Source organism: Neoarius graeffei, chromosome 11, assembly GCF_027579695.1.
Source record: "Neoarius graeffei isolate fNeoGra1 chromosome 11, fNeoGra1.pri, whole genome shotgun sequence".
Lineage (NCBI taxonomy): Eukaryota > Metazoa > Chordata > Actinopteri > Siluriformes > Ariidae > Neoarius > Neoarius graeffei.
The window spans coordinates 21,464,052-21,490,250 of record NC_083579.1 but is presented as its reverse complement, the minus strand read 5'-3'; the positions used below and the strand labels follow the sequence as shown (position 1 = coordinate 21,490,250).

The following is a 26,199-nucleotide window of genomic DNA, read 5'->3' as shown; positions in this document are numbered from 1 at the left end:
TTTTTTCCAATAGACTTCTGGCTTGTCCATGTGATCTTTCATAAACTGCAGATGAGCAGCAACGTTCTTTTTGCAGAGCAGTGGCTTTCTCCTGCAACCCTGCCATGCACACCATTGTTGTTCAGTGTTCTCCTGATGGTGGACTCATGAACATTAGCTAATGTGAGAGAGGCCTTCAGTTGCTTAGAAGTTACTCTGGGGTCCTTTGTGACCTCGCCGACTATTACACGCCTTGCTCTTAGAGTGACCTTTGTTGGCCGACTGCTTCTGGGGAGGGTAACAATGGTCTTGAATTGCCTCCATTTGTACACAGTCTGTCTGACTTTGGATTGGTGGTGTCCAAACTCTTTAGAGATGGTTTTGTAACCTTTTCCAGCCTGATGAGCATCAACGCTTTTTCTGAGGTCCTTAGAAATCTCCTTTGTTCGTGCCATGATACACTTCCACAAACGTGTTGTGAAGATCAGACTTTGATAGATCCCTGTTCTTTAAATAAAACAGGGTGCCCACTCGCACCTGATTTGTCATCCTACTGATTTGAAAACACCTGACTCTAATTTCATCTTCAAATTAACTGCTAATCCTAGAGGTTCACATACTTTTGCTACTCACAGATATGTAATATTGGATCTTTGTCCTCAATAAATAAATGATCAAGTATTATAATTTTGTCTCATTTGTTTAACTGGGTTCTCTTTTTATCTACTTTCAGGATTTGTGTGAAAATCTGATGATGTTTAGGTCATATTTATGCAGAAATACAGAAAATTCTAAAGGGTTCACAAACTTTCGAGCACCACTGTATATTATTTGTCCTCCTGCTTAATTCATTTCGGTTGTTATTAATGATGTATATTCATTTTAAAGCATTACAATAAGGCATTACATGCACTTTAAATAGCCTAGGTTATGTGAACAAAAAATTAATTTCAGTTGGCATTTAAGCAGTATCTTTATTAATCAACTGTTGTCAGTGACTGTTTCATGAAGACTGTATGTGCTTGGTTTTTGTTTGTAGCCCACCTGATCTCCAGGTTTGTGGAAGAACTAAGTGTTCTACAGGTTTTAACTACTTTTATTTTTCTTTTTTGTCTTGTAGGTGATTTATCGCCACAGTATACTTGTGAGAATCGAGCAACAGGGAAGTTGGACTAACCAGAATATCAAGCAGCAGTGGGGTTAAGGTGTGAACTCCTCAGAGTTTGAGGGCAATAATTTCCCATCCTTCCTCTGTAAGCTTTCTTGAGCAATAAGACTCAACTACACAAATGTGTACCCTTCCCCAAAGGCAGCATATAAATCTTACAGTAGCTTAGTATCTGATAACAGTATGACTGAGTTCAAAGACACAACCAACCGCCAACTCCGGCACAAACTTCAGAGTCTAGGGCGGCGTCTGGATGAGCTTGAGGAGGCCACAAGTAAGCTCCAAAAGGCTGAGGATGAGCTTCTGGACCTTCAAGACAAAATCATCCAAGCTGAGGGAAGTAACTCCTCCTTGCTTGGTGATGTTGAAGCACTTCGAAAAAGAGTTCTTAAAATTGAGGGGAAGGATGAGGAGGTGAGAAAAGCAGAAGATCTTTGCCGATTGATAAAGGAGAAGCTAGAAGAAGAAGAGAATCTAACTCGGGAGCTTAAAGCAGAGATTGAGCATCTTCAGCTCAGAATGACTGAACTAGAGAAGTTAGAGGAGGCATTTGGGAAGAGCAAATCAGACTGCACACAACTTTGTCTGAGCCTTAATGAAGAAAAGAATCTTACTAAGAAGCTCTCAGCTGAGCTAGAGGCCCTGAAAGCCAGAGTAAAGGAAGTGGATTCCTCTGAGGCATCTCTGAACCGGGCAGAGCAGGCCCTAGCCACAGAGATGGAGAAACTTAAAAGCCTCACTCAGACATTTGTTGTTGAGCGCAAAAAGCTCCTGGAAAAACAGAGAGAAGATGAGAAAATTATTCTCAAATTAACTGAAAAGCTTGAACATCAGAAGAGCAAAGTAGGTTCTTTAGACCTTAGCTTCAGTGAGTCCCATGATCTTCTTATTGAGGATGACCTCTCAGCAGGCCTTAGTAGCAAACTGGCACGAAAGAAGAAGCTCTCACACGATGTAGGCTTGAGAAACAAATCGGAGAATGAGAAAAACAGCCTGGAAGGGCAGGAGGACAACAAAATCAAAGAACTTACACAAGAAGTAGAGACTCTAAAGAGCCGTCTGAAGCAGCTGGAGATGGTAGGAGAGGACCTGAAAAACACAGAATCAAAAAATGCAGAACTAGTTGAAAAGTTTCGGCAAGAGAGGAGTCATAATCAAGTGCTGAGTGACCAACTCGAGCAGCTGAAGATTCAGCTTTTTAGCAGTAAGAGTAGCAATGGAAGCCTGGTTGTTTGCAGTACAACAAATGTTCTTGAGAATGGCAAAGCTGAAACTGAGGAGATCAACATACGGGGAGGCTTTAAGCAGGAGAAGAAGGGTAAGATTTTGGCTGGCATTGATGCAGTTAACCCAAAGTATAAAAAAAGGGACAATTCACCGCAGCAACTGAAACTTAAGAGTAAAGAGCTCAGCCAGTCAACAGAAAAATCCCCTACACGGAGGGCCCTAAGTCCTGCCCACAGGCCCAAGAAAACTGGGTTAAAAACTGGGTCTTCAAATACTGCTGATAGTGGGCTAAAAGATGTCAAAAATGTTGAGGAGAAATTTGGAAGTGCCATTCAGGCAACATCCATTACATCAAGTGATAAAAAAGTTTCTGTACTTAGCCGATATCCTCCTGCTGCCAGTGACCAAAAGCCTGGGAAGGTATCAGTTAAACCAGGTAATACTGAAGGCAAGAAAACAAGTAGACTTGTGTCTCCACCAGAAAAAGGCAGAGTAACTGAAATGGAGCCATCAGGTACTCCACAGGAGGTAACTACAGTGTTAAGTCTTTCCCAGGCAAATGGATCTTATACTGCATACAGATCCCATGTAACATCATCTGGGTTAATTGATCATGGATCTGAAGGTCACTCATCCTTTGAAACAGAATCTGTTGGATCAAAGCACTCAGTGGGTGAGCAAGACACTGCTGCTGTAATATCTGTTTTAAGTAGCAGAACAACAGATTCTAAGTATCCAAGGTACACAAGATTGCAGGATTCTCACTCGGTTGGATCTTCAACAAGGAGCTCTTATGATGAGGAGCAGCACAGGGCCCTAATGATGGAAGGTGGATCTCAGGAACCTTTTAAGACATCCACCGGAATTGAAATCCAACGTGTGTGCAGCCCACGTGAGGCTCTGTGCTCTAAGGTACTCATCAAGCCAGCCATCGCAGAGTATGACAGGAAGGAAATGATGTCAGGAGGGAGCATAGAACCAACACGTACCAATGAGAAACCAAAAATAGCCACCAAGCCTAACAAGATGACCAGCAGCATTACTTTCTATCCCAATGACCCCAGCTCTTCTCGAACCAGCAGTCGAAGCAGCAGTGTTTCAAGTGAACCACCATCTAAGGAGCGACACACTTCCACCAGCAACATTGTCATTGGGTCAAACACTGAGCTCAGAGGCAGCATCACTATCCCCTATGAAATATCCATTCCCAAGAGTGAGATCACTCTAAGGTCTGTTGATGGTGATGATGAGAACTCTGATCTTCCCAGTGTCCTAGAGACAACTTGTATAGAAACAACCATTCTGTCCCGAAGCAGTTTGAACTTTCAGTCCCCAGAAATCGGCTCTGAGCTTGACAACAGTGAGTCTGGCTTTGAGAGCAGTGGGAGTATTTCTATGACTACAGTCACTAACCGGAGAAACCACAATAATAACCACTGTTCATCCCAGGAAGATAGCTTACCAGAGATGAGGAATGTGACTGTTAGAAGTGCATGGAGGAATCGAGGGGCAGTATCTGTGGACCAGCTTGGGCAGGGACCAAGACGTGATGGTTTGGAGGCTGAAACAGAACCCATCACAACATGGAGAGCGTACAGAGCTACCACTGTCCTTGACACAGAGGAGAATTTAACATCTAATGTCACTGCACGAAGTGGAAAGCCAAGCCCAGCAGAGAGGTATATGCGGAAGATCAGTAGTGGAAATCTTGGTAGAGATTCTCTTGAGTTCCCACGCAGGAGCAAATGTGTGTCCCCAGTTGATAGCAGTCTTCAAAGGATCATTCCTCATGAGCCTGTTTGTGCCCAGCAACTACAACCAAGAATGCAAAAAGAACCTCCTGTAAGTATCCCCTGTGGGTGGTTGTTTGTTGTTGTTGTTGTTGTTGTTTTTCCCCTCCCCTTTTCCTCTCAAACTAAGACTTGGAGTGCTAGGACTTTTACTGTAAAGATTTATTGAAGGTTTGCATCTTTTGCTTTGGTGTACAAATTGATTTGATTTCCTTAAAGATGGTGTTTGACTTTTTTCCATGGCCTGTTTGTTTTAGAATTCTTGCTACAAAGACTTGCTCCATCTGGCTTAGCAAAAGACTATAGTTATTATATTTGCTGAAAACCAAGACAATGTACCTCATATACAGTAAATAGTACAGATGTGCCTTATGTTTAATTTTAATAATTGGATATCCATAAAAGTTAATTAATGGATATTTGGTTATTTGCTAGGAGATTTGGAAAAATATTTTAAGTATAATTTTTCTACTGCAGTTAAACATTTGTCAAATGTGCATGCATATATGTGTTTGACAGATGAAACGTAGGCAAATAATTAACTAAAATGCTGAACACAGAAAAATAAACTTTACTGAATGTAGAAGCATCAGGTAAAATTCAAGCATTGTGTTGTAAATGTGAAGTGTCTTACATACTGCAACCACATTGATTTGTGGGCAGGATGGTTGTGATGATGCTTTTTTCTATTTTTTATTTTTTTAACAATAATGGTCATTTGCAGATATTTGCACATTTGCTTACGAAGTGATTGCAGTGCTCAGAATATACAGTGTCACTTCTGGTGGAAAGAGAGGCTTAAAGGGGAACTGAAGTAATTTTTAAACTTGCTTTATTTCTTAATTAGCGTGTTATTCAATTACGTTTTCGGTTTTATTAACCTTATGTCGTGATTCATATTGGCATATTATATTACACTTATCGGCCTTTTTGGTTTTTAGCCATGCTGAATATAGTTCGTATGGTCCACGGCAGGTGTCGCTTATCCGCGCAATCTTCACGAGACTTGTGCGAGACTTCAAATGTGAAGTGTCAGCGCCGCCATTTTGAAAACTGTTTACACAGCGGCCAGATTGCCATTTCATTCCAATTTAGATTAATTTCAAGATTTGCCAGCTTCATCAGTGATGGAGATTATCCTGTACGACTTCAAACCAACGTGGAGTAGAGAAGAGTGGGAAAGATGACAGAATAAGGACTAGTTCATCGTGCTGGTATTTACGTCATTACTGTCGCACAATTAAAACGTGCCAGATCAGGCACCTGGTGGGTTTTCAAAATAAATACATGCATGTATTTTTGTGATAAACACGTATTATACTGGGCACATTTCCCACATAATCCTCACTAAGGTTTCGAACAGCACTACAAAATGGTGTCCCCACTATATAGTGCCCTATATAGTGAGTAGGGAGCGATTTCGGACACAGGGAAAACTTCCGGCTTGATTACGTCAGCATTCAAAGGAGGGCGCGCATGTCTTTTGACAACGTTGGCAGATGTTGGTCACTTTGATTTCCGCTGTACATTTTACTTCCGTCCTACGAAGTCTCGCACAGGTCTCAGCGAATCTCATTTATGGCCATTGCTTTGACATATGGACTGATATATATTACATAGCATATTTCAAACACTCATAACTTGCTATAGCAGTGACAAAATAGCTGTCAGAAATGCATTCCTACATTTTATAAAATGAGAAATAGAATTTTGATAATAAAAACATTTGCCTTCAGTTCACCTTTAATCTGCCTTCTGGTTTGTATCCATTATAGTTTTGAAACTTTTAAGTTGCACTGAACTTTATTGAACTTCGTCTGACAAGGTTCATATTTGCTCACCGGCTCCATGCATCAAATCCGCCAAAATAAACATTCCAATGTTAAGTAGCTAAAGGTAGCTGTGCTTGGCTGTTTACATGAGTTTTGTTATTTGGTCCTGTTCTGTCACCTGTGAGCAAACGAACACACACACACACACACACACACACACACACACACACACACACACACACACACACACACAATTATGCATTTAATATAACTGTCTCACACACATTTAATTATCAAAGTCAAAATTAACTTTGTCAATCAGACCATGTAACAGAATTATAGAGGATTGAAATTGCGTTTCCCCAAACTCCAAATGTGCAGTATTAAAAATTTGACACACAACTAAACATAAAAGTGCACACAGACATCAACAGATAAGCAAATTAACACAACATATAGACAGACAGTGGGCATACAGTTCCCAGAATATTCACAGTGATCCAGAAATGTAGAAATTATGCATTACTGTGGGTCTTAATACTTAACCCCTTAACATAACAACTGGAAAAATGTGTTGGAAGAAGGGGTGGAGCCACAGAAAAGAATCTGAATAAGAATTCACTTATTGGCCACTTAGCGATCCAGGGATTACAATCATAATACAGTTAGGTCCATAAATATTTGGACAGAGACAACATTTTTCTAATTTTGGTTTTGTACATTACCACAATGAATTTTGAACAAAACAATTTAGATGCAGTTGAAGTACAGACTTTCAGCTTTAATTCAGTGGGTTGAACAAAATGATTGCATAAAAATGTGAGGAACTAAAGCATTTTTTAAACACAATCCCTTCATTTCAGGGGCTCAAAAGTAACTGGACAAATTAAATAATTGTAAATAAAATGTTCATTTCTAATACTTGGTTGAAAACCCTTTGTTGGCAATGACTGCCTGAAGTCTTGAACTCATGGACATCACCAGACGCTGTGTTTCCTCCTTTTTAATGCTCTGCCAGGCCTTTACTGCACCGGTTTTCAGTTGTTGTTTGTTTGTGGGCCTTTCTGTCTGAAGTTTAGTCTTTAACAAGTGCTCAATTGGGTTGAGATCAGGTGACTGACTTGGCCATTCAAGAATATTCCACTTCTTTGCTTTAATAAACTCCTGGGTTGCTTTGGCTTTGTTTTGGGTCATTGTCCATCTGTATTATGAAACGCCGACCAATCAGTTTGGCTGCATTTGGCTGGATTTGAGCACACAGTATGTCTCCTGAATACCTCAGAATTCATCTGGCTGCTTCTGTCCTGTGTCACATCAATGAACACTAGTGACCCAGTGCCACTAGCAGCCATGCATGCCCAAGCCATCACACTGCCGCCTCCGCCGTGTTTTACAGATAATGTTGTATGCTTTGGATCATGAGCTGTACCACGCCTTCGCCATACTTTTTTCTTGCCATCATTCTGGTAGAGGTTGATCTTGGTTTCATCTGTCCAAAGAATGTTCTTCCAGAACTGTGCTGGCTTTTTTAGATGTTTTTTAGCAAAGTCCAATCTAGCCTTTTTATTCTTGAGGCTTATGAGTGGCTTGCACTGTGCAGTGAACCCTCTGTATTTACTTTCATGCAGTCTTCTCTTTATGGTAGATTTGGATATTGATACGCCTACCTCCTGGAGAGTGTTGTTCACTTGGTTGGCTGTTGTGAAGGGGTTTCTTTTCACCATGGAAATTATTCTGCAATCATCCACCACTGTTGTCTTCTGTGGGCGTCCAGGTCTTTTTGCATTGATGAGTTCACCAGTTCTTTCTTTCTTTCTTTCTTTCTTTCTTTCTTTCTTTCTTTCTTTCTTTCTTTCTTTCTTTCTTTCTTTCTTTCTTTCTTTCTTTCTTTCTTTCTTTCTTTCTTTCTTTCTTTCTTTCTTTCTTTCTTTCTTTCTTTCTTTCTTTCTTTCTTTCTTTCTTTCTTTCTTTCTTTCTTTCTTTCTTTCTTTCTTTCTTTCTTTCTTTCTCAGGATGTACCAAACTGTAGATTTTGCCACTCCTAATATTGTAGCAATTTCTCTGATGGGTTTTTTCTGTTTTCGCAGCATAAGGATGGCTTGTTTTACCTGCATGGAGAGCTCCTTTGACCACATGTTTTCTTCGCAGCAAAATCTTCCAAATGCAAGCACTACACCTCAAATCAATTCCAGGCCTTTTATCTGCTTAACTGAGAATGACATAACGAAGGAATTGCCCACACCTGCCCATGAAATAGCCTTTGAGTCAATTGTCCAATTACTTTTGGTCCCTTTAAAAACAGGGTGGCACAGGTTAAGGAGCTGAAACTCCTAAACCCTTCATCCAATTTTAATGTGGATACCCTCAAATGAAAGCTGAAAGTCTGGACTTTATGTCCATGTCCATTATATAACTATAACTTGAATATGTTTCAGTAAACAGGTAAAAAAACAAAAATTGTGTCAGTGTCCAAATATATATGGACCTAACTGTATATTAGTAAATTGTAAATAACACTTTATTTTTGTTCCTGTGGCTGAATATGTCCCAAACTTGATACTATTGTACTAAATCGGTCATCAGTGTGCCATTGTGTCTTTGCTATACTCATATACTATTTAGTGAGCATTATATAGTTTCAGGAGCACAATCCATGATACAAAATGATGTTCTGCTACTTGCTTGCAGTAAAATTTTGCATCTAGCAGCTTTGTTGTTTAAGGTTTTGAAGTTATGCTAAACATTAAAACTAAACACTTTACATTAGAAATGTGAAAACTAAAATGGTAAAATAATGGGGGGGGGAATCATTCTCAGAAATTATAGGACTTATTGGGTTTCATTCACACTAAGAAACCTTGGCATCAAGGTTTCTATTTTTCCAAAAATGGTTCATACTGCATTTTGTATTCACAAACAAGGTCACCAAATTAAAATTGAGGGCTAGAGGAAATTGCTATGTAGGTTGATTGTATGTAAATGTAACAGTAAATATAGGTTGCTCAAAATGCTGCATTTCTAATGTGTGATGACCCCAATTTGGCATGAAAAGATTCCTGTGTTTAAAATGTACTTTTTGGTTCCAGAGTATTTAAATTCTAGTAAATAAGAAATAATAATACTGTACAGTGTCAGTACAGCGTTTATAATCTCTTTTCTTTCCAACTTTGAAAACAAGGTTCAGTTTTGGTCTTGCATGCAATTCTCAAAATAATGTATATGCTTACTCTATATATATATATATATATATATATATATATATATATATATATATATAAATAATCTCGATATTTTTCTGACACTAATGCTAAAATAGTAGCACTGCCACATTTTACATGTTCTGGCACCATCACAAGCAAAGCAGAAAAAAAAAGATAGGTGGTCAAAAAAAATCAAAGGGGAGTGAAAATATTAGAAAAAGATCCCAAGAGGAACTCCAGATCCAGCTTTGTGATTCTGTTGAAGTTTATGGAGAAAATATAGCCTGCCAAAATGGTATGCTTCTTCAGATACAGGGTAATTGTAGACCAGCAGTGTTCAGTTTAAACTAAATGGAGCCAGACATTTGTGTTCATCAAGCTTGAAAAATTTGGGTTGGTTTTAGAGGTGTTTCTTTTTCTTTTTTCAGTATGTATGGCTGGCTTTCACTTGTAAAAAGTTGAGTATTTGAAGGTTATGTATGAACCTCTCACTTATCATTGAACCATTAATTTTGTTTAGATGAAGATCCAACACACTGCATTATGTGACCTGCAGTGGTGTGTAAAATTCTGTTCAATTCACTTTTTTTTCTAAAGCACTTAAGAATAGGCATTTGCACACAGCAGCTTTACAGAAATGCAGTATTAGGTTCCAATGAGCAAACCAGAGGGTGATTGTGTCAAGATAAAACTGAGATGACATGAGGAAGAAACCTTGAGGGGTTGTGGTTGTCATTGGACGTATGTTGCAGACAGAGTACTCTTTGAAAGATGTACTGAAATAAGTAACCTACTCAGTGAGCAGTTGCATTACTTATCCAGAGTGATGTACACCATACCCAGAGCAGCCTGGGGGTTAGGTGCCTTGCTCAAGATCACTTCAACCATTCTTACTGGTCCAGTGAATCGAACTGGTGACCCCAACGCTGCTTCTCTAACCATTAGGCCATGGCTTTCCCAGTTAGAGGTGTAGGTTCTGTTGGTTGCTAGCAATGAACTTTCTGGAGTGAGTTTTATTTTCAAGATGTTATGTCTTAAACAATATCCGAGTACACAGAGAAGTATTGGGAGTATTGTCATTAAAAATGAGGGCACTTTGTGTCATGTGCGATGCTCACAAATGTTTTTGTGGTTAAATGCCATAAGACGTTTCATCTGGTTACTTGTATAGTATGAAGATGCTGTATTGGCTTATTTTTACATTGTTGTAGAGTACAGTTTGTAGTCTGTTTTTGGTTCTTGTTTTGCGCACTCTCACTCTTTGCATTATTGTTTTTTCATATTGTATGTAGTAGCATGAGAAGCCATAGTATCATGTGGTATCGCATATCGAGCATAACGTAGTAATAGCAGGCCACAAAGTCAAGCTCAGCCATCAAATCCAGCTACATCAGCTGACTGCAGCTGATCTCAAGCCAGCCCACATCAGCTGTCAGCTCAGTTGATTCCCTTCTACACATTCTATTGGCAAATCTCTCATAGAGCACCTTACTGAAGCTGCTTTAACCTGCCTACCTTTGCTGCTTCCTCTGCAAGCCATTTTGCAACCCACCTCCACCCCAACTCCTCCACTTTCATGCTGTCTGACTTTAATCAGTGTCATTTCTGCATCATTGATGCCGGCTCAAAACCCAGTCCAGGCCACCTTCTTCCATTATTCCATGGTCCAGTTCTGATGCTCACATGCCTATCGTAGGCACTTTCCTTGGCGGACAGGAGTCAGCATGAGCACCCTGACCAGTCTGGAGTTCCTCAGCCCATACAAGCAAGCTGTGATGCGCTATGCATTCTAACACCCATCATAGCCAGCATTAACTTTTCAGTAGTTGTGAAGGCGCTCTTCTGTGGTTCACTGACCTGTCCTTCCTTGGACCACTTTCTGATAGACGATAATCACTGCATACTGGGAACACCCCCATGACCTACAGTTTTGGAGATCCAGTTATCTAACCATTGCATTTAGCCCTTGTCAAAGAGGCTAAGGTCCCTTAATCCATGCCATTTCCGTTGCTGCTGTCCTCCCTACTTTAGCTGTTCTATGCAGGCACATGGAAGGGCAGGAAGGCATGCTCTCCCTGCCTCAAGGCTTTCCACATAGGCATGTGGAAGGGCAGGGAGGTCCCTTAATTCATGCCATTTCCATTACTACTGCCCTCCCTGCTTTAGCCGTTCCATGCAAGCACATGGAAAGGCAGGGAGGTCCCAGAACAGAGCCACCTGCCAAATCAATTTGTTGCAAATATTGCAATGTAAATAATGTTCTTTGACGAAAGTGGTTCTGACAGAACTTTAGTATTTTGTATGAATACGAGTAAATGAACATGGCATCAAGGGATTAACTTTTTAACTTTTAAAATTGATCCAAATATATCCAACACTGAATAATTAGATAAATCATTGCAGTATACAGTTATATAAAAGTTAAGAGATAAAAAGGTTTTAAAACTTTTTACTGCACAAAATTCTTGGACATACCCAAGCTTTCAACTCCTTCAGGAGCCTTCATCAGGGATGGGAAGTGACGTCATTCCTTCGAGCATGCAGTGTGCATGCCCGATATTGTCCCAAACTGCTGGTTTTTGTCCATCCCTGATGAAGGCTCCTGAAGGAGTTGAAAGCTTGGGTATGTTCAAGAATTTTATGCAGTAAAAAGTTTTAAAACCTTTTTATGGAATTGATCGCTGTATAGATGAAAATCTTCAATAAAAAAGTTGTGTTAAGTATATAAAAGTTAAGTGTTGAAAAGATGTTCAGTATGAGAATATTCTCATACTGAACATCTTTTCAACACTTAACTTTTATATATGTGAATTAGAGTCCTGGGATGAGCACAGGATAATCTGTAGACTTAAAATCCATAAGATGATTCAGAAACCTCCAGATGAAGAAGCAGGAGAAACTGAGTAGGCTACAGTATATCACTGGTGTGTGTGTTAGTCACTAATATTACACCAATACTGAGTGCTGTATTTGAGTGCATGGGTTTCTTCCTGTTGAGCTCAAATCCATTTCTCCATTGAGCAATCTGATTTGCTCTCTCAAATGTTTCCCTGTATATAAGAGTTTGGGTTGTCTGGAAAAGTAATTTCTGTTCATTTTGAACAAAGCCTAGACTTAGAGAATGCCAATGCAATCTGTTTTAAAAACCAGAATGACAAAGGAAGTAGCGGTAGTGATGAATTGTGGTATTTGTGGCTTTTGAGAATTTTTTTACACTCGTCTCATTTTGGCATTGGTTTGTTTGAGAACATGCCTGTTTGAACAAAAATACAGCATGTTGTATTTGACAAGTAACTTCAAAAAAGTTTTAGGATTTTAAAATCATTTGATTGTACACTATTTCTGTCATTGTGGTTGGCTTTTAATATAGTCATTTACTTTGTAAGGATAAACATGGAAAATTAGCTTTCCACCAGTTAGGAAATGAATATGAAACGGGTTTGTTTTAAATGTAGTGTAATATTTATCTGATTGCTGTTAAATATAGAATAAATCTTGACAGGATATTTCTCTTATACAGCTGCAATCTGGCATCAATTACATGTAGATATGTGACCATTTTGTCTCGAAGTTCAGTTGCAATTCTGCTGTGTGACATGTTGACTCATTTGAATTATGATGTTCATTAGCATTGTGTAACTGATGAATCCTAATTATTGACTCTTGTAAAGCTCAGTCTGGATCAGTCCTATGACTCAGGATTGTTCACAGTTTTGATATTTTAAACAAACACTGATTGCTATATGGTTTCTGGCTTATGGGTATGGCTTCTGTGAATTCGTATGGGGACTTTACAGCATATGTTTTTATATGCTGTCTAATTGATAACGCTTCCTTTCTTTTGGTATTTATGGTTTCATTTAATTATGTCATTCTAAAATTATTGAAGCTCTTTTTATTTTTCTTTGTACAACCCCGATTCCAAAAAAGTTGGGACAAAGTACAAATTGTAAATAAAAACGGAATGCAATGATGTGGAAGTTTCAAAATTCCATATTTTATTCAGAATAGGACATAGATGACACATCAGATGTTTAAACTAAGAAAATGTATCATTTAAAGAGAAAAATTAGGTGATTTTAAATTTCATGACAACAACACATCTCAAAAAAGTTGGGACAAGGCCATGTTTACCACTGTGAGACATCCCCTTTTCTCTTTACAACAGTCTGTAAACGTCTGGGGACTGAGGAGACAAGTTGCTCAAGTTTAGGGATAGGAATGTTAACCCATTCTTGTCTAATGTAGGATTCTAGTTGCTCAACTGTCTTAGGTCTTTTTTGTCGTATCTTCCATTTTATGATACGCCAAATGTTTTCTATGGGTGAAAGATCTGGACTGCAGGCTGGCCAGTTCAGTACCTGGACCCTTCTTCTACGCAGCCATGATGCTGTAATTGATGCAGTATGTGATTTGGCATTGTCATGTTGGAAAATGCAAGGTCTTCCCTGAAAGAGACGTCGTCTGGATGGGAGCATATGTTGCTCTAGAACCTGGATATACCTTTCAGCATTGATGGTGTCTTTCCAGATGTGTAAGCTGCCCATACCACACACACACTAATGCAACCCCATACCATCAGAGATGCAGGCTTCTGAACTGAGCGCTGATAACAACTTGGGTCGTCCTTCTCCTTTTTAGTCCGAATGACACGGCGTCCCTGATTTCCATAAAGAACTTCAAATTTTGATTCGTCTGACCACAGAACAGTTTTCCACTTTGCCACAGTCCATTTTAAATGAGCCTTGGCCCAGAGAAGACATCTGCGCTTCTGGATCATGTTTAGATACGGCTTCTTCTTTGAACTATAGAGTTTTAGCTGGCAACGGCGGAAGGCACAGTGAATTGTGTTCACAGATAATGTTCTCTGGAAATATTCCTGAGCCCATTTTGTGATTTCCAATACAGAAGCATGCCTGTATGTGATGCAGTGCCGTCTAAGGGCCCGAAGATCGCGGGCACCCAGTATGGTTTTCCGGCCTTGACCCTTACGCACAGAGATTCTTCCAGATTCTCTGAATCTTTTGATGATATTATGCACTGTAGATGATGATATGTTCAAACTCTTTGCAATTTTACACTGTCGAACTCCTTTCTGATATTGCTCCACTATTTGTCGGCACAGAATTAGGGGGATTGGTGATCCTCTTCCCATCTTTATTCTGAGAGCCGCTGCCACTCCAAGATGCTCTTTTTATACCCAGTCATGTTAATGACCTATTGCCAATTGACCTAATGAGTTGCAATTTGGTCCTCCAGCTGTTCCTTTTTTGTCCCTTTAACTTTTCCAGCCTCTTATTGCCCCTGTCCCAACTTTTTTGAGATGTGTTGCTGTCATGATCTGTGGTTGGTAGAAGAGAGCAACTGGACTTGCTTGAAAAGTCTTGAAGACGTTTCGCCTCTCATCCGAAAGGCATCCTCAGTTCTGTCTGTCTAATAGGGAGTATCAAGTATTTATCCTCTCATGGATCATCATAGAATCCGAATCAGAATGCTGATGGCTGCATTGTAGGTGTCTGATAGATGTCTTAGACACCCACCTCTGTTCAGTGATGGTCGTTCCAGGTTGACAAAATGAACGATCCTCTCTGGCTAAGATGTCTGCCAGTTTTGTGGAAGTCCTCTCATACTCCCGCACCAGTCGAAGGGATCTCATCCCAAAGTGCGTAGAAGCATATCTGTGAAGATACTCAGTCATCCAGGTACATAGTAATCTGTGGTTGGTAGAAGAGAGCAACTGGACTTGCTTGAAAAGTCTTGAAGACATTTCGCCTCTCATCCGAAAGGCATCCTCAGTTCTGTCTGTCTAATAGGGAGTATCATGCCTTTCGGATGAGAGGTGAAACGTCTTCAAGACTTTTCAAGCAAGTCCAGTTGCTCTCTTCTACCAACCGCAGATTACTATGTTACCTGGATGACTGAGTATCTTCACAGATATGTTTCTACGCACTTTGGGATGAGATCCCTTCGACTGGTGCGGGAGTATGAGAGGACTTCCAGAAAACTGGCAGACATCTTAGCCAGAGACGATCGTTCATTTTTTGTCAACCTGGAACGACCATCACTGAACAGAGGTGGGTGTCTAAGACATCTATCGGCCACCTACAATGCAGCCATCAGCATTCTGATTCGGATTCTATGATGATCCATGAGAGGATAAATACTTGATACTCCCTATTAGACAGACAGAACTGAGGATGCCTTTCGGATGAGAGGCGAAACGTCTTCAAGACTTTTCAAGCAAGTCCAGTTGCTCTCTTCTACCAACCACAGATTACTATGTACCTGGATGACTGAGTATCTTCACAGATATGTTGCTGTCATGAAATTTCAAATGAGCCAATATTTGGCATGAAATTTCAAAATGTCTCACTTTCGACATTTGATATGTTGTCTATGTTCTATTGTGAATACAATATCAGTTTTTGAGATTTGTAAATTATTGCATTCCGTTTTTATTTACAATTTGTACTTTGTCCCAACTTTTTTGGAATCGGGGTTGTAGTATAAATTCTGTAGTTGCGAATTTTTATTTTACCCTTTAGCTTTTTCATTGTACTTTATTGCATTACTTTATTATTGCATTACTTTGTATGATTTTTTTTCTTTCATTTTAATTGCTTGATTTGTACAGCACTTGTGTATGAAAAGTGCTCTCTAAATATATTGTGATTCGTAGTAATTAGTAGTGTGAAAAGCTGATTGTGGTAACAGTATGAGTAACAACCTGCGCATGAACACAGTTTGCTGTAAATAAGACTATATTATTGGCAGATAATTCCAGACAAGGTTTCTTTTATTGCTTCAAAATCAGGAACCAAAAGCTTATCTAGTGACCTTACAAGCAGGGTTGCCAGGTGTTGTCAAAACTCCCACGCTAACTACATCTCAAAAATCACACATAATGACTTGAAACTAGCCAGAAAGATTGGGTATTGGGCAAGACAGATACCTTTTTCTTATTTTTCTCAGTGTTTGCATCGAAAACAAAAACAATTTAACAGTGGTGCACACACTTCTGAGCCACCGCCACTCCCTGCAGCTCTGGTGCTATGCACAGGGCAGCCTCGCTTCTGTGGTCTCCGAAATATAATCAATTCATTATTTTTTAAATATTATTTTGTATGTTCATTGCAGGTGGCTTTTGTTGCTCTAAAATAATCACTCTTATTCATTATTGAAAGAAAATCCTACTGCCATTACAATTAAATGCTGCACCACATTTTAACTAGCAGCAACACTGCATCCCATCTTCATACAAAATTCTGACAACAGTTCCCTGATTTTAGGAAAGACGTCATTGTTTTAAAACAGTTAGTGTGCTTAATTAGTCACATTAGATAGAACATGGAAAGCTTTCCAGAAATTTCCACAGGCATCTATTGTAGGAATTCTATTCTGCAAACTGTTTACAAGATTTGAAAAATATAACTATGTGATCTGACTTTTTTTTTTCCCAGCAGCCCTGATTGGTCTAGAGCACATCCACTTCCAGTTTAAATCCGTATATACAACAATATGAATACATAAATTCAGATACAGATAGCAGACAAGCTTTAGTCTGGTGATGAGATTCACAAGGTTGCGTGTGATTGTCTTTAACAAGGCTAGCATTCAGTTCAGAGGGAAGCTAAATACTTCATTTGGGGAACCCAAACAGCACAGTCTTCTTTCAGAGCCAGCTTCAGTCATTTCCTGCTCCCAGTCCTTCCTGTGTCAGACAGGAAGTTGCCTGGTTGCGCCTGCCCATTTGGCAGCCACTGCATTGTAACTGGTTTCCTGTGCCCCGTCTCCCCCTCCTGTTTTCCCATCACACTGGCCTCAGGGCCTATTATGCGTGATAATTGTAGCTCTGCATCAGGCCAAGAGCCTGGCACACACTGGTTCCTCTTATAAATCATTAGGTTGGCTGTGGATCTTGGGCTAACTTTTTTTTTTTAAATAACCCCAGCTTATTATTATTATTATATTGTTATTCAGCTTAAAGCATTTCCAGGGGTTTGTTTAATTATTTGCAGTTTGAACAAACTGAAAGCATCAATTTTGCTGAGATTTGGACTTGGAAAATGGACTACTAGGTGTGAAAGCATCTTAAAGTACTCAATTCATGTTTCTCATGGGGTTTTAGGGACACAGTCAAGCATAGACATGTATTGGTCCATATTGGGGCATGTATAATACATGAACATGTATTAAGCACTTATGATGATACCATGTAAACTACCAATTCTTGTTCCTCCCATGCCAATATTTCCAACCAATTCATTTTAATGTTGAACAAAATTAAACACATGAATTATGTTTGGGTTTAATGATTCTGAATTTTATATATCTTCTGTTAGCTGTTTATCCAGGCTGTTGAGAGTGAGCCATCAGTAATCTCATGGAGGAGGCAGTCAGCAGGTGATGTAAACTCATCTGAGCGGCTCAGAGGTCGAGGGGCGTGGACAGGCAAGTCTAGCGGCGGAGACGGGAGTCGCCCCTGGAGCAGCCGTCATCATGACAACTGACCCTGTGGTCCATTGCTCTTCCACAGAGGTGTGCATTCGTCAATATTTTTACACAGGGAAATTTGCATGTATTCCGACTTTGTTAATGTACGGTTGTGTTCAAATAAACAGCTGTGTGTTTTTAAAAAAGTGAATAAAATGATTTTTTGCTAGCTTTTATTTACATATTTCAAATGTAGTGGAAACATTACACATTCAATTCAAAATCAAAGCATTAACACATTTTATCAAGTCTGTGTAATTCTTTTCAAGGAAGCAAAGAAAAGGAATATTAATCTGGTTTTAAAAAAAAAAAGCAGTGTCAACATTTTTCAAACTCAAACTGAATGAATATTTAGTTGCATAACTATTGTTTTTGATAACTGCTGTGCATCTGCATTGCATCGAGTCAACTAACTTCTGGCACCTATAAACCAGTATTTCAGCCCAGGATGAACAAACTACATTCCACAGTTCCAGTGAATTTTTGGGTTTTGCTTCAGAAACTGCATTTTTAATGTCGCACTACAAGTTTACAATGAGGTTGAGGTCAAGGGATTGAGTTGGCCACTCCATTACCTCAGTCCTTTTTGTTTGGAACCAAGATGTTGCTTGCTTACTCAAGTGTTTGGGGGGGGGGGGTTGTCTTGTTGAAACGCACATTTCGGGGGCATTTCCTTTTTGGCATATGGCAACATAATCTCTAAGTATTTTGATGTATTCAAACTGATCCATGATGAATAGGACCAACACCATAGTATGAAAAACGTTCCTATGCCATGATTTTTGTACCACCATGCTTCACTGTCTTCACAGTGTACTGTGGCTTGAATTCAGTACCCAGGGGTCATCTAACATACTGTTGATGACCACTAGACCTGAAAAGAACAATTTTACTCTCATCAGTCCACAGAATGTTATGCCATTTCTCTTTGTGCCAGTCAGTGTGTTCCTTGGCAAATTTTAACTGATTCTGCACATGCCGTTTATTCAACAATGGTGCTTTAAAGGGGCTTCTTGCTGATAACTTCGATCAAACATCTTCTGACTGTAGCAGTACTTGCAGGTAATTTTAGGTAATCTTTGATCTTTCTGGAGGTGATGATTGGCTGAATCTTTGCCATTCTGACTATTCTTCAATCTGTTTTAACAGTAGTCATTCATTTTCTTCCACATGTTTCGGGTTTTCATTGCTATTTGAAAGCATTTGAGATCATTTTAGCTGAGCATCCTATAATTTGATGCACTTCTTTATACGTTTTCCCCTCTCCAGTCAACTTTTTACTCAAATTACATTTTTCCTCCAAACAATGTTTGGAACAGCCCATTTTACTTAGCAATTCAGCAGGGAATATATTTTATCACAATGTGTGAAACATTTGCTTCCCTTCTTTCTTAATAAAGGACAATTCATGACACATTTTTTTTTCACAGAATGAATGAATTCTCTAAATTCCACATTGCTATTATTTTGAACACACCTCTTTCAATGAATGAGTCAGTTACTCAGAACAAGCAACCTGTATGTCTCGACAGTTGGGTCTGTTGTTTTACTATTACACTACTACATCTACAAGTAAATTATTTGCCATGCAGAAATATCACTACTACTACAGTGGTTCATCAGATTATTGATGTATTGCTATTTTTTTTAACACAACTGTAGCTGCTAACGTTGATTTCTTGGATTCCTGTTCAGAAGAAGCCGATAACCTGTATGTAGGTTGCCAGAGCTAAGATTTTTTTGTAGATCACTGCCTTTAGCACTTAGTATTAAACTAAAGTAAAATCATGGATAGAAAATAGAGACTGATGGTAAATTGGGGTCATGAAATCAGATTGAGTGTGCAGGATATAGGTTATTCTATCCAGTATTTTGCTTTTCTATAAGAAAAATAAGCTGACCGAGTAGTCATCTGCTTTAAGTTCATTCATAACTTTATTCATTCATAAGTTTAAAAATTAATCCCTGAGATAAACAATTCTGCCCATTTTGTGAACTTTAAAAGGGTGACATTAATATAGTGATATATTTTAAATAATATTGACTGGCTTTGAGTGGTATATCAGATGTATTCCATTCAGCTAGCATGATATTGAACAAGTTGAAGATAAGTTCAACATCATCCTTATTGAATGGAATATATCTGATATACCATGCAAAAAAGCCAGCCAATATTATTATTATTACACACACACACACACATCCAGTTTTTCGATGTCCGTTGGTATGTTTTTCTCTTGTAATTTACAAGTTGTAAATATCTCATCTCATTATCTCTAGCCGCTTTATCCTGTCCTACAGGGTCGCAGGCAAGCTGGAGCCTATCCCAGCTGACTACGGGCGAAAGGCGGGGTACACCCTGGACAAGTCGCCAGGTCATCACAGGGCTGACACATAGACACAGACAACCATTCACACTCACATTCACACCTACGGTCAATTTAGAGTCACCAGTTAACCTAACCTGCATGTCTTTGGACTGTGGGGGAAACCGGAGCACCCGGAGGAAACCCACGCGGACACGGGGAGAACATGCAAACTCCACACAGAAAGGCCCTCGCCGGCCACGGGGCTCGAACCCAGGACCTTCTTGCTGTGAGGCGACAGCGCTAACCAGTACACCACCGTGCCGCCCAAGTTGTAAATATGCGTGAAGAATATCTAATGAAGTTTTGGTAGCCTTTCGGGTGTTCAAGTCTTTCTCTTTCCTGGGTAACAAAGAAATGCTTCTGTGCATGTGCAGCAGAGAACTTTCTTATTGGATATTCACATCAGCTCCAATGTGTGACATGATGTTGTCTTGACAACCATGCAACATCGTAAACCATATTCATCGCTCTTTCTCCATTGGGTAGAATGACACAATACACATAGGATAAGCGATATGCTAACAATGTTGCATGTCAAAGCAAATGAATGAAACCCGCTAGAAGGGGAATACATGTTTTTATTCCATTAAAAAGTGTCCTGCATGTATTAAGGTTCTTAAATCCTCACTGCATGTGCAGTTCAACTCTGAATACAGCCCCTATGGTGTAGTTAATTTAATTAAGATTTTAATTGCTCTTGTGTGATTTGAATCTTGTGCCTTGTTCTGCACAGGTCCCGTGTGAGACGGCACCCCCGCGTTTTGGCTCCGCTGCATCTCAATCCTCAGACATCTCCAAGCTGCACTTGAACTCCCTTAGCTCCTCCCACTCCTCCCCTGACCTGACCCTGGCCTTTTCCCACAGGTTCCAACTTGTGTGACTGCGACTGGATGTGTGCTTGAAGCGAAGGATGGGGAAATGGAGTAATTGGGGAAGTGCTGCTGAGATTTTACAGTTTAGGATGGATCCCTGTATAATTTCTGCTATGGAAGTGATGTTGGACACCTGAGCTTTGGGACTGTGTTACAGCCAGGGGCATCCTGTATCTCATAGAATCTATGCTTGCAATCCCCCCCCCCCAAAAAAAAAAAACCAATCTTGCACAACCCAGGATCATCATGCAAACACACAGCATTGCACATGTTTATATATCTAGCAGGAAAACGTGAAGAATCTGTGTTCATGCTCAGAAGTCGTCTCATATATCCACACACAAACATTTTTGTCTGCATCAGTCCTTAAAGTGCCAGAGTGTCCCATTTAAAAAAAAAAAGTTTCTTCATTTTTGCGCACTTCTGTTTGTCCTCATGCTGTCACTGGTTCTGAAATTGCACATCAGATACATGTATGGGTAAGAAACTGGATAGCTGGGTAGTTTGGATGCTCATAGTGAAACTTGTACACACACTTGCATGCTTTTGCACAGACAGGAACAAGGCATAAAGAGAAAGTGGAATGGTGGTTTTATTCCCAGTACACAGAGGCTGAAACCAATTGAACCACTTTGCCCCCATGGTGCATTGCTGCAGGAATGGGACAGCACTTCAGCAGTGTAATGGAAAAAGCAGCATCACAGTCTATCTGCATCTTCATGTGCTACCTGCTGGCATGATGTCAAGCCCTGGGCTCTAATTGGACAAGAAGTGTGTGCGATATTACAGCAGCTACTGTGACTGGACAGAGCATGTACTCTGAAAATGAGCACTGATCAGGTTCATTGTCTTCATCTTCAGATTTTTTTTTTTTGGTTAGCATACCGAAATGCTGTTATAAACATGCATCTTATAACCAAATGTAAAAAAAAACATGCCAGTTGTGGGTCCACTGTCCTCTAGTCCCTGAGAAGTCAATCCAAATTTCACTGGATAAATTAGATCTGTCTAACAGTTTCTGCTCAAAATGTCTCTGTACCATCCTGTCTTGCTACGTGTATACTACTTTTCTTTGTCGTGTCTCTAGGAGGAAGCCAATTCAAGTCATTAATTGATCATGTGATCATGGCCAGTGTTTCCCATTCCAACACCTTCCGCTTCTGCTGTCATATAGATGGTCTTCATCGAGACATTTGGGCGCTTATTGCACTTAAAGTTACATTTCCATTTTGTTGCTAAAAATATGCAGAAAGAATGTTTTTAGATGTTTTGCTTAGATTGCATTAACCACTAAAATCGTAAGACAAATAATGTGAGAGAGAGAATGTGCGAGCGCAGTGTTTGTTCTGGGAGAAACAGGTGCAACTCTCCAGCTTTTAAGATATTGTGCATTATGTTTCACTCTGCTGTGCCTCTGACCCCAAAAAATGCTTATTCCAAACCACGCTTTTATGTAAAACACGTTTTCTGAAATTCCCCAACGCTGACATCAACTGACTCCACTTTGTGTTGGGGTTTTCTGGTTGCTGTGAGACAGTAGCACCCCCCCCCCCAAAAAAAAAAACCTGCAAACTCACAACAGAGTTCTGAAGGTCGTTTTTATTGGCTGCCTAAATGATGGTGCCCCTGAACTGTGCCACAATTTCCACAAGGGCAACACTGCAGCTAATTGTGTCATTTAAGGTGTAAGAAATATTTTTTGGGAAGGAGGCACTGTTCAGAAAGAGAGATCAGGGCTACTTCATCTGCATGCAGGGACTTGTCAGGATGTCGTGTCACCATGGTTTGGATTTGGCTAGGATGAAGTGTGTTGACCAAAATAGGAGAGTTTAAGAAAGGAGCTATATGATGCTGAAGGTGGCTTTAAAACACTATGTAGGGGACATAAGTGCACTGCAGTAATCATTTAAATCTGTCTTGGTGTCTTCATAACTGTTCAGTGCTGTAGTATTGGTGTGGTTTGGAATTAAAGGTGTTTTTAAAGAGCTGGAGTAAAACTATATTCTAATGCTGTAGCTGATTATCTCGTGTCTTTATACAGAGCTATAAGTGTTGTGTGTTCAATGTGTTCATTCATTTCTTTTGTTTTAAAATGAACATGGGGAAAACAAGGGAACAACTTTTCATATTTTTGCACTAGAATAAGAAATTAGTTTCTGACCCCTCCCCCCCAAAAAAATGTATTTCTAATTAAAACAGTTTAAATAGTTTCTACTAATTTAACTGCACAAAGTCTAGAAATCACACATGAAAATATATATATATATATATATATATACACACACATATATATATATATACACACACACGCACCAGTGTGAAGAGAAGCATCCTGGAAATACCAGTAACACTATTTCACATGCAATTTTCTAGTTAAGATGTAATACTTGGTTTTCTGCTTAACATAAAAGATATGATAAAAATGGGATCAACATATGCAGAAATACATTTGGGCTGATTAAAATATTCTTAAATTGCAGCATGTGAAAGATTTTTTTTTACCACCATGTCATTCTTCTTTACTGCTACCATCTTGCTGTTTGTTTCTTTTAAAAAAGCATTATCCATATTAGCAGTACATCAAGAAATCTTTAACTTGCCCTTCTTGCCACACTAGTCTGAATGACTAGTTACCCAGTCATTCAGACCATTCAAATAATGAGCCCCATTAAATGAATCTGAAATTGAGAAATAGGAGCTTATAGAAACATTTCACTTTAAAGGCAAAAACCTTGGCATTCAAAATGGACAAAAAAAAATTGAAACAAAAAAGGAATAAAGACAGTACACAGACCAGTTGTGCTCATCTCTCCAGTCTTCTCCATTAGACTGTTCTGGAAACTGGAAGGTTTTTTTCTCTCTCTCTGTCATTCTGCTACTCTAGTTTTCAAAGCATGAATATTGAAAAGCAGATCCTGTTGTAGCTTGTTGCAGATAATCACATGCAATTATATAAAGGATTTAGCTGAAAGTAGCTCATCAGACCAGAGACTAGCAACAGGTAAATTTTCATAGGGTTCCCCCCTCTCCATTTTATTTACCTTCTCCAGTCCAATCTGATATGGCCTTTTTACAAAACAAAATCAAGAAATGAAAACAGAATGGAGTGAAAAGCATGCTTTTTTTCTCCATTTTCTTTACCTCAAGTTCAAAACACATCTCTAATATTCAAGAGCTGATGTGAGGCACCACTGCAAAACATAGCCATGAACTAATGCTTATGAGCTAAAATTTGGCCATTTAGTCATGTTCATTATTCATCAGGGTCTTTTAAAAATTTTTACGTAACTGGACCTTTGCACATTTTGGTTGAATAGCCCTGCTGTGCTTGTCTGTATGCTCACTATGAATGTTGTACACTTCCAGACATCCCATTTTCATGATCATGAACTGACTCCAGTTGAAACCAGTCCATGAAAAATCTACAGGCATGAGCAATAGGAAATCCAGCCACAATCAGCAACTGTGAAATTACTGCTGTAGAGGTTTTTAATAAAGTTCTTTTAAAAGCATGCAGTGGATCAAAAATGTTCTAGGTCCTCTTTATTTGATGGGAAGATGATGATGAATTTAGTGGTGTTTGTGTAATATGAACATAGCCTCTCAAGAGCTGTAAAGGTCATGCTGAAATACTCCATTGTTTACAATCTTTTTTTTTTTTAAGTCTGCCCCTAACCAGGCTCCATTTGTTCTCTTCTCACTGGGGAAGAGAAAAGAATTAAAAAAAAAAAAAAGACATTACTGACTGGTTATCAACAAATGTTTCACCATAAGGTGTGTGTATATATATATATGTTTTTTTTCCACCTCAAAATGAAGTTAATGCCTAAAAGTTCAGCCATTTGGAGGAGAAACAAAAGTGCCAACTATGTAACATTTGTCATTTACTTTGTGCCTTCATCATTCATCATGTGTGTTCATTTTTTTTTAAATCCTTTTTTTTTGGGGGGGGGGGGGGGGGGTATGAGGTGCACAGGGCAAGAATTTAAAGGGTAAATACTGAATTTTCCTTTCATGGTCTACTAGGCCTTTGTCTACTAGTGTGGGTTTTTTGTTTTTTTTTCCTTTGTTTGCTTATTTGTTTTTAAGGAAAAAAGATCCTTGTTTGGATTCTTGTATTGGAAAAACAATTAAAATATCTTGTCATTTTGTAAAGTTGGCCTGTTGATCTTTAATTTTATTCTCTTAATTTTTCCACTTCTTTGTTTTATTGTTCATTGTGTGCTCCTGGAGAGTTTTTTTATTTTTATTATTATTGTCTTTTTTTCCCTGGATGGTCTCACATTGTTTATGTATCGATGCCAGTAATTAGTAATGCAAATCCACCATTTTTTCATAATTCTAGAATTATAACATGCATACATTATAAATCATAGTGCTGAGAAACGTATAATGTAGGTAGATTGGTTTCAGGTTTAGAACTGCTGTCCTCACTCTGACCTCCATCCTCCCAAACTTTGAGTGTGATCTTTACAAGTTGTCAAAGATAGACAGGCCTAGACAGTCCTGGGCCTTAAAGACACACACACATGCATATACACTTCTCAAAACTAATGTGCATGTAGTATTAATCCGACAAAAAAAAAAGTAGTAAAAAGTACGGTCTTGCGCAAACAGTTATGGATCCATACAATCAACTGAGGGAGGCTTTTATTTTGTATCTTTGCTAAAGCAGTGTTTCTAAGTGGCTTAGTCCTCATGGTCAGAGGCATGTGTGAGAGAGCAAGTGCACTCACATGCGTGCACACACATTTTATTTATATAATTTTTTTAAAAAACGTGCACACAAGCACACAGGGCAGGGCCTCTGCTGTTCCTAATCTATTTTAGTATAAATTGTTTTTGTGCATGTTGCTAGAGATCTCTCCTCAGGCTGCCGATTCCACAGCAGATTATGTATTCTAGTTAAGTAATAAAACATTTTTAACATGATCTAACATCTGAGTTGTGGTTATTTATCTGTTTTTATATTTACTTTTCACAATGTCAGCCTATCACCCCATACCTCTCCAACAGGCTTTTCTCCTTAGGACCCATGTTTCAGGGCTCTTATGTAGTTCATTAGACAACACTTTCTAACATCATTCTGGTACAGCTTTGCATGTGATATGTTTGAGTAAAAGTTTACATTCCTGAAATAAATCTTGGGAGGGGGGAACCCTCCCATCTTTTCAGAAAGGAATAGGAGTTGCATTTGATAATTTTATTAAAACAATTAAACATTATTGTCCAAACCACAAAACGCTCATTCATTCATTTTCTGTAACCTGTTTGTCCTGGTCAGTGGATGAAGTAGAGCCTATCCCAAGAACGCTAAGCATGAGGCAGG

General features: G+C 39.1%; 2 protein-coding genes across 13 annotated transcripts in view; one reads left to right on the top strand and one right to left on the bottom strand.

The window, feature by feature from the left end:
- Positions 1–25,807, top strand: part of luzp1 (leucine zipper protein 1) — a 185,519-nt gene extending 159,712 nt beyond the window's left edge. For all 11 annotated transcript variants that reach the window (XM_060933616.1, XM_060933617.1, XM_060933615.1 and 8 more), the window contains 3 exons: positions 1,100–4,216; positions 17,479–17,674; positions 20,732–25,807. In XM_060933616.1, the coding sequence (XP_060789599.1) occupies positions 1,331–4,216; positions 17,479–17,646 (3,054 nt within the window). In that variant the 5' untranslated portion in view covers positions 1,100–1,330 and the 3' untranslated portion in view covers positions 17,647–17,674; positions 20,732–25,807. The remainder of the gene's footprint in view (positions 1–1,099; positions 4,217–17,478; positions 17,675–20,731) is intronic.
- kdm1a (lysine (K)-specific demethylase 1a) overlaps positions 6,017–26,199 on the bottom strand; it is a 174,098-nt gene continuing 153,915 nt past the window's right edge. Inside the window, exon 22 of one of the 2 annotated variants that reach the window (XM_060933623.1) lies at positions 6,017–6,114. In XM_060933623.1, coding sequence (XP_060789606.1) covers positions 6,047–6,114 — 68 coding nt within the window. In that variant the 3' untranslated portion in view covers positions 6,017–6,046. The remainder of the gene's footprint in view (positions 6,115–26,199) is intronic. The other variant, XM_060933626.1, reaches the window with a different exon arrangement.